Source organism: Oncorhynchus tshawytscha, unplaced genomic scaffold (assembly GCF_018296145.1).
Source record: "Oncorhynchus tshawytscha isolate Ot180627B unplaced genomic scaffold, Otsh_v2.0 Un_contig_5470_pilon_pilon, whole genome shotgun sequence".
Classification (NCBI taxonomy): Eukaryota; Metazoa; Chordata; class Actinopteri; order Salmoniformes; family Salmonidae; genus Oncorhynchus; species Oncorhynchus tshawytscha.
The window spans coordinates 18,260-27,932 of record NW_024607620.1 but is presented as its reverse complement, the minus strand read 5'-3'; the positions used below and the strand labels follow the sequence as shown (position 1 = coordinate 27,932).

Sequence of the window (9,673 nt, the reverse complement as noted above, 5' to 3'; positions counted from 1 at the left end):
TCTCTCTCTCTCGTGTGCCCATTAGTTTGGGCTCGCAGTGATTTCTGGGAGATTTCCATGGAAAGTGGGGAACCGTTGGTATGAAAACATGTCTGTCGGCATTGCCATGTGATATGTCACCTGAGAGAAGTTGGTGGTAAATGCCAAACCCTACCTGTGGCAAGAAGGAGAGAAAAATAAATAGAACAGGAAAAGGAATTGGAAGGAAAGGCCTAGGTGATAAATGAGGGCAAGAATGTTCATTTTTGTCTTCCATTTCAAATATGCCCTAAAGGTAGACAGACTTCCTCCTCCAGACGAGACTGGATGTTTCTGTATTTTTCAAGTCAATGCTTGGGGCATGTCATATCACACACAAACACAGAAATGACGAAGAAATTATGACCCTAAGCTGGCCACACAAAAATATATTGTTTAATGATTTCTGTATTTCCCTGGTGGCTAAACAGATGAAGTGGCTAGTTAATGAGTGGATTCTGTAGGCTACATCTACTATTCTGTGGATCTTGTAGTAAAATAAAATGTGTTCCCATTTAAACAGTTGCGTGCCATCTGCAGTACAGCAACACTCCTGCAGTATTTACAGTAGGCCTTAGCCCCTTATTAAACAATGTGTGCTGCCCTAGGGCAAGGCTTGTCTGTGTGTCAGCGCTAGACGGAGGCCAGGTGCTTGTGTCTCCTGTCTGTCCAGCTGTGACAGGGTGGTGGCCGGGGAGCAGAGGGTGTAGGGGGTTAAGGGAGGGTGGGGGCAGTGGAGGACAGAAGAGCTGTAACTATCAGGATTAAGCTACACTGACTACAGCCTGACTGGCGGAGTCCCCTTTTGATATTGCACTCATTCTGGGATCATTTTAGGGCTTGATTCAATCCATATCGCAGAAGATCCGCAGTATAGCATGGTTGAAATTTAAAGGTAATTTTTCCGAATGGACCGACATATGCAGTGTTTACAGTGAATGCGGTCTCCGTGGACGCGGGAACATTGCCTTTAAAGTTTCAGTCACACTACAGCGACGATATGGATTGAATCAAGCCCTTAGTGTTGTGACATGCTCTGGTAATATTCTTACTATGAAATTCCTATTATTAAGGACATATTTACGTGAATGTTTTTATGCATAGCTTGATATATAAATACATAAATAAAATATCTATCTTTGTCTCTCACCAGACTCCCCGGCCGCTGAACATCATCAAGCAGAACAATGGTGAGCAGATCATCCGCCGGCGCACGCGGAAGCGCCTCAACCCCGACCCTCTGCCCTCCGAACCCGTGGGCTCCAAGCAGCGGAGGGTCAGCAGTGAGGAACGCCTCAACCCCGACCCTCTGCCCTCCGAACCCGTGGGCTCCAAGCAGCGGAGGGTCAGCAGCGAGGAACGCCTCAATGGCAGTCCCCTGGAGCGCCGGCCAGGAGAGGATGGGCCAGGCTCGGAAGGAGTGCCCGTCCCTCGTAAAGGGGAGCCTCAGAATTCCCTGGGCCAGTACGAGGCCTGCGGGTCCTCTGGGTTCAAGGGTCACCCCAGTCCCCGCTCCACCCACTCCTTCCTAGTTAGCCAAACCCTGGAGATTCACAAGCGAATGCCTCCTTTGCACATACACAACAAGAACCCTGCAGAGGGGGGGGCGGAGGGGAACGGGGTGGGCTCGGCTGGGGTCCATCACACGGGCTTGGAGGGGAAGGGTAGCTTGTCCTCCGAGAGGGGTAGCCCCATCGAGAAGTACATGCGTCCCTCCAAACAGGCCAGCTACTCGCCACCGGGCAGCCCCATCGAGAAGTACCAGTACCCGTTCTTCAGCCTGCCCTTCATCCACAATGACCTGCAGAGCGAGTCCGACTGGATGCGCTTCTGGACTAAGTACAAGATGTCTGTTCCTGGCAACCCACAGTACCTAGGCCACATGTCTGGTCTGCCCAACCCTTGCCAAAGCTTTGTGCCTTACCACACCTTTAGCCTGCCCTCACACTTCCCTCTCCCGCCCTCCGCCGGCCCCGAAAGCGACATCCCTCTCGACCTGGCCATCAAACATTCCAAACCGTCCGCCAACGGCTCCACCGCCTCTGCCTTTACCGTCAAGGAGAGGAGTAGCGGCGCCTTGCCCACGGTCACGGCGGGGAAGGAGGATGAGAAGCATAGAGAGCAGCAGGAGAGAAGAGAGGAGAAAGTAGACGAGGGGCATCCCCCAGCCTTCTCCTCCCCCAGACGTTGCAGCCAAGCCGGAGAGGGTGGACCAGGGCACTCAGGATGAGCTGACCAGTAAGGAGAGGGTGGACCAGGGCACTCAGGATGAGCTGACCAGTAAGGAGAGGGTGGACCAGGGCACTCAGGATGAGCTGACCAGTAAGGAGAGGGTGGACCAGGGCACTCAGGATGAGCTGACCAGTAAGGAGAGGGTGGACCAGGGCACTCAGGATGAGCTGACCAGTAAGGAGAGGGTGGACCAGGGCACTCAGGATGAGCTGACCAGTAAGGAGAGGGTGGACCAGGGCACTCAGAATGAGCTGACCAGTAAGGAGAGGGTGGACCAGGGCACTCAGGACGAGCTGACCAGTAAGGAGAGGGTGGACCAGGGCACTCAGGATGAGCTGACCAGTAAGTGTGTCCACTGTGGCATCCTCTTCCTGGATGAGGTTATGCACGCCCTGCACATGAGCTGCCATGCTGACGGAGGGCCCTTCCAGTGCAGCATCTGCCTGCATGCCTGCGCAGACAAGTACGACTTCACCACACACATACAGAGAGGGCTTCACCTGCCCACCGTCGAGGCTGAGGCCGATGCTGAGGCCGATGCTGAGGCCGATGCTGTGGCAGATGCTGAGGCCGATGCTGGGGCCGATGCTGAGGCTGATGCTCCAAAGGATTGTGTGTGATTTTGGTGCATTACAGACTTGGACCTTAAACACAGGCATAGCAGTATGAAAAAGAACAAAATAAACGGACTAAAGCGTACTGTAATGATTGAATGAGAAGAAGACTTTTTGCTCAACGTGCCATGATAGCTTCTGTAGGGAACTCATATCATCTAAACATTTATATTGGACATAATACAGAACAGGCGATTGGCTGTTTCCTTTTTCTTCTTTCGTAAAGGAAAACGCTTTTGAAGAAAGTGGTACTACAAATAGACGCTTATTTTTAGTTTTTTTTGTTGCTATTGTTTATTTTTTTATTCGGAAGTGTTACTTTGACAAGGCAGTTCGGCGAACAACAAGGTACATCTGCACGGGCTGAATGTTCTCTTACCTGGTTGGTTCAATGTTCCAAACGGAATGAGGAAGTGGGGAAACATTAGTCGTCTGTCATAATCTCCTTCACAGTGGATGGGCAGAGCGATGACTAGTGATTGGACCGTCCTCAAATAAACGTCCTCAGGGAACGTGGCTGAGTCAAACAACATATCCTACAGTGCTTTCAGTTGTATCGGTCTCCACTTAACATCCAACTAAGTGTCTATGTTTTAATGTATTTTAGTTATAGATACTGTTTGTTCGTTTTTTTTTTTTTTTTTTGGGGGGGACTATTGTCACAGAACTTCCTCTAGACATTTTAAGCTGCTGCCTTAGTTGCTAGGATACAAACCTTATATCACTAAAGACATTTGGGAAGGAAGAAAAATGCAAAAAGCAATATTTTTTTCTAAGTTGTTAACATGAAAAATTCATAATATCAGTGCCTGATATATTGAACAAAGTATTTTCTACCTGGTATGTTGATATGCAACATTGACTTTGCATTGAGTAAAGGGCCATGAGCTTCACTCTGTAAAACTGTTTACATTTGCAAATGTAGCAAACAAGGTAATGAAGCAAAATTCCTGCAATTCAGAGTATTTTTCTCTCATGTGGACAGGACAGGACGATCACGAAACAAAACAGAGGCCTTTTGTCAGAAGGTTGAATGGGAGATGAAATGCAGTCAAATGATTTGTTCTGTTTGTTTGAATGGCACAGAGGCACTATCCATTCCATGTCTTTCTTTGTGTGCTCCTGCTCGTACACTTTGAAATGCTTTATTGTCTATACAGATGCCCTGTATTGGACTTTGTTCATCCTGTATGTTTTTTTTTTAAGAGAAGCTGATATACTGTAGCTTGGTTATAAGAATTGTTCTGCGAGCTTTACAGCTTTGAGCATCATAGGTTTACACAAGGCCCTATTTTTTTGTATGTCTATTTCATTTATATATATATATATATATATATATATATATATATATATATATATATATATATATATATATATAATACTTTAATATTTGGCTTTTAGTCATGTTGGGACTTGATTTGAACATAGCATGAAATTCTACTTGTTCCATGTACAGGTGAAAAAGGTGCCTTTTGACAGAAAGAAGCCATTGAATATCAACAATGTTGAGTGTTTTGTTCATCAAATTAGATGTACTGCAACACCTCAACCTGGATTATGGCCTTGTAGTCCAAGCATTTGACATTATGTAGATAGATTAATACCATTTGAGCGTCAAAACAAATGTTACCACACAGCAACATTATCCCTCTATTTAGCTTGTTAGTACTTTGCTAGTGGACCACCTGTTTCACCTGTAAAAGACTCCCATTCATGTGTTTTCTCTCTCTCTCTCTCTCTCTCTCTCTCCCTGTCTCTGTCTCTATCTCTCTCACTCTCTCTCTCCCTCTCCCTGTCTCTGTCTCTATCTCTCTCACTCTCTCTCTCCCTCTCCCTGTCTCTCTCTCACTCTCTCTCTCTCTCTCTGTCTCTCTCTCTCTCTCTGTCTCTCTCGCTCTCTCTCTCTGTCTCTCTCTGTCTCTCTCTGTCTCTCTCTGTCTCTCTCTGTCTCTCTCTCCTCTGTGTGTCTCTGTCTCTCTCTCTTTCCCTGTCTCTCTCTCTCTCTGTGTCTCTGTCTCTCTCTCTGTGTCTGTCTCTCTCTCTGTCTCTCTCTGTCTCTCTCTCTCTCTGTGTCTCTGTCTGTCTCTCTCTCTCTCTCTCTCTGTCTCTCTCTCTGTCTCACGCTCTCTCTCTGTCTCTCCTTCTCTCTCTGTCTCTCTCTCTGTCTCTCCTTCTCTTTCTGTCTCGCTCTCTTTCTCTGTCTCTCTCTCTCTCTCTTTCATTTGTATGAGCACTTCTTCCTATGATTCCCATTGCTGCTGAAAGGAATCAAACATGAGTTCAATCTAAACTGTCCATCCTCTGATGTACATAGTTATTTATACATGATCAGGGGATAATGTAATTAGAGTCTGCCGGGGATTCGGCAAGCAAGGATTTGTGTGAAATAGCGATGAAATCAACATAGCCTTAAAATGTTGCTACAAACGCCTCTCAGAAACAAAGAACCTGTAATAATAATACTAAAATCTTTTTAAAGAAACAGTCATGTGATTTCAAATAACATAATGAACAATTTTTGTTTTAAGTTTGAATTAGAAAAATGTTAACGCTTGCACTTCAGTTATTCTGTTTTATTTCCAAGGAAAAAAGATGATTGTGTTAAAATGTGTTATTACCATGCTGTACACAGGTACTGCAGAAATAGACGAAGACAAAGAAACAATATGGACAGACAGGAGTATCTGTGTGTGGAAGAAACAACATGGACAGACAGGAGTATCTGTGTGTGGAAGAAACAACATGGACAGACAGGAGTATCTGTGTGTGGAAGAAGAGACAACATGGTCAGACAGGAGTATCTGTGTGTGGAAGATGAAACAACATGGACAGACAGGAGTATCTGTGTGTGAAAGAAGAGACAACATGGACAGACAGGAGTATCTGTGTGTGGAAGAAGAGACAACATGGACAGACAGGAGTATCTGTGTGTGGAAGAAGAGACAACATGGACAGACAGGAGTATCTGTGTGTGGAAGAAGAGACAACATGGACAGACAGGAGTATCTGTGTGTGGAAGAAGAGACAACATGGACAGACAGGAGTATCTGTGTGTGGAAGAAGAGACAACATGGACAGACAGGAGTATCTGTGTGTGAAAGAAGAGACAACATGGTCAGACAGGAGTATCTGTGTGTGGAAGAAGAGACAACATGGTCAGACAGGAGTATCTGTGTGTGGAAGAAGAGACAACATGGACAGACAGGAGTATCTGTGTGTGGAAGAAGAGACAACATGGACAGACAGGAGTATCTGTGTGTGGAAGAAGAGACAACATGGACAGACAGGAGTATCTGTGTGTGGAAGAAGAGACAACATGGTCAGACAGGAGTATCTGTGTGTGGAAGAAGAGACAACATGGACAGACAGGAGTATCTGTGTGTGGAAGAAGAGACAACATGGACAGACAGGAGTATCTGTGTGTGGAAGAAGAGACAACATGGTCAGACAGGAGTATCTGTGTGTGGAAGAAGAGACAACATGGACAGACAGGAGTATCTGTGTGTGGAAGAAGAGACAACATGGACAGACAGGAGTATCTGTGTGTGGAAGAAGAGACAACATGGACAGACAGGAGTATCTGTGTGTGGAAGAAGAGACAACATGGACAGACAGGAGTATCTGTGTGTGGAAGATGAAACAACATGGGCAGACAGGAGTATCTGTGTGTGGAAGAAGCCAGTAAACCAGTGTGGACACGGACATGGCAAAAAGGCAAATGTTTTGGTAAATTTTTTAACCGTCATTTTTGAATGTTATTTCTTGTTTTTACACTTTATTGCATAGAAGTCGGGCTTAGATTGTTTGTTCCTTTTTTTGTTTTTTTCTGCTACCACCTTTATGTTTTGTGTTGTAGGGTTTTACATGCAAAAAAATGTAACAAAGATGGCAAAGATGTCTACATCTAAACTTGAATAATAATAATGATAATAATAATGAATAAAGTAATAAAACATGTTCTGAAATGTCTTTTTATTCAGTGGTGCTTCCCATTACCATGCTGTGATGTATATGTAGCTACATATAGCTAGCTCGCCACTACAGTCCCTGGTTCGAATCCAGGCTGTATCACATCTGGCCGTGATTGGGAGTCCCATAGGGCGGTGCACAATTGGCTCAGCATTGTCTGGGTTTGGCCGGGGTAGCCTGTCATTTTTAATAAGAATTTATTCTTAACTGACTTGCCCAGTTAAATTAAGGTAAAATACAGTTATTTGTAAACACACAAAAACATTGAACCAGAAGAAGTGGGGCACGGACTTGCATACGAGGGATCCCATGGTACCATAAGCTGAATAAAACCTCCGACCTCTCTCTCTCCCCTGGTGAGACTATTGATTTGTACCCCAGTGTTTGCAGGTGTTCTAGGAAAGGAGTGTAATTATATTCCAGATTCCCACACAAGAGGGTAGACACCAGCCCCTGATTTATGGCCTGCTAGGGATGTTACTGTTGATTATGTTAACCTCTCTCTTGTATTCCATGGATAAGACACAGACAGATGTCAACAACAGGAAAGAGACATTAATTACAGTTATTTATTGTAAATAATAGCTCAGTTCTGGCCTACACTCTTGTAATATGATATTGTAAACTACTGAGATAGAATAACACACATACACTGGCTCTAATCAGAATAGAAAGAGGAGTGGGAGGCCCCGGTGCACAACTGAGCAAGAGGACACGTACATTAGAGTGTCTAGTTTGAGAAACAGACACCTCACAAGTCCACAACTGGCAGCTTCATTAAATATTACCAGCAAAACACCAGTCTCAACGTCAACAGTGAAGAGTCGACTCCGGGATGCTGGTCTTCTAGGCAGAGTTCCTCTGTCCAGTGTCTGTGTTCTTTTGCCAATCTTAATAATTTATTTATATTGGCCAATCTGAGATATGGCTTTTTCTTTGCGACTCTGCTTAGAAGGCCAGCATCCCAGAGTCGGCTTTTCACTGTTGAAGTTGAGATTGGTGTTTTGCGGGAACTATTTAATGAAGCTGCCAGTTGAGGACTTGTGAGGCGTCTGTTTCTCAAACTAGACACTCTAATGTACTTATCCTCTTGCTCAGTTGTGCACCGGGGCCTCACACTTCTCTTTCTATTCTGGTTAGGGCTAGTTTGCGCTGTTCTGTGAAGGGAGTAGTACACAGCGTTGTACGAGATCTTCAGTTTCTTGGCAATTTCTCGCTTGGAATAGACTTCATTTCTCAGAACAAGAATAGACTGACGAGTTTCAGAAGAAAGTTCTTTGTGTCTGTCCATTTTGTGCCTGTAATCAAACCCACAAATGCTGATGGTCCAGATACTCAACTAGTCTAAAGAAGGCCAGTTTTCTTGCTTCTTTAATTAGGACAACAATTTTCAGTTGTGCTAACATAAATGCAAAAGGTGATTCTAATGATCAATTAGTCTTTTAAAATGTTAAACTTGAATTAGCTAACACAACGTGCCATTGGAACACAGGAGTGATAGTTTCTGATAATGGGCCTCTGTACGCCTATGTAGATATTCCATATAAATCAGCAGTTTCCAGCTCCAATAGTAATTTACAACATTAACAATGTCTACACTGTATTTCTGATCAATTTGATGTTATTTTAATGGCCCAAAAATGTGATTTTCTTTTAATAATAAAAAAGGACATTTAAGTGACCCCAAACTTTTGTAGTGTATGTAACACTGGTAATGCAAAGCGAATTAAAATGATATATATATAGCTCACATGCGCCTCGCGACAACACTATGCAATTAGCCAATTGAAATGATTATCTGACTCTGAAAGATAAATAGCAAGAGACCAGGTGCAACCAAGTATTATGCATTTAGCTGATTAGGATCAATGTCATGAGCATGGAACTCCATTCACAACTGCATTTACTTACTTTGTAAAAATGAATGATAGCATTATACAACGCAAAGCATTCACTAAGCATTATTCTAGGCATGATCAGAGCGAGACAAAGAAACCATGGTTTGTGCCATGGCCCATAGCTCATGGGAGAGAGAGAAAGAGTGTAGGTATCTCAGCACAGCAGGTCAGGAAGAGAAGGAGAATGAATCTAAGACCCTTGTACATTTTAGTCATTTAGCAGTATAACATCTGAGTTGCCTCGATTCAAAATCTGAGATGTTTACCAATAGCATTACTGTTAAGTTATCCTCCGATCAGACATCAGATCTACAGACCTCTAAATACAACATAACTAATTCTAAGAGGTGAGACAATGGGGGTTGGTAAGATAATGAGGCATTCCTAAAACAACACACAGGCATCTGAAGAAGAAGAGTCACTTTGGGGGCTGGGCCGCACTACATACTTTTTTAAGTGAAGGCTTTCCTGAGTCTGGACCTTGGATCTCCTAACCTCCATGTGTGATAAAAGAGAGACAGATCTGTGGTCTGGGAGAGGGTGATAAGGTCACCTGTAATCCTCCCACATTGCAGGCCAATCGTTTCAAAACTGATCCACCTGAGAAATCACTCATTTATGACACAACTGTTATTATGTTTTTCTATTACAATTTTGCGTTATTTTACCAGATGGGATGAAAGTCAAGTCAAATAACCTATTTTACAAACTCGGATCAGGCATTGATCTTATTCAGTACTATATCATTAACTTATTTATGTTACATATGAATCATGCTCACTCCATAATTTGGTTATAACGATGTAGGCCGTCATTGCAAATAAGAATATGTTCTTAACTGACTTGCCTAGTTAAATAAAGGTTAATATATATATATATATGTCCGACAGACACAGATGTGTTCTGTATTCTGGTCTCATCATATCGTGGCAATAATTTCCT

At 43.8% G+C, this 9,673-nt stretch overlaps 1 protein-coding gene across 1 annotated transcript; it reads left to right on the top strand.

Moving 5' to 3' along the window:
• Window positions 1-5,000: 5,000 nt before the first annotated feature.
• Window positions 5,001-6,590, top strand: LOC121842783 (the record flags this gene model as incomplete). The annotated part of the gene is made up of 2 exons (XM_042312534.1): window positions 5,001-6,498; window positions 6,540-6,590. Coding segments are annotated over exons 1-2 (1,093 nt in total), but the record flags the coding sequence as incomplete, so codon positions are not given.
• Between the last annotated feature and the right edge of the window lie 3,083 nt (window positions 6,591-9,673).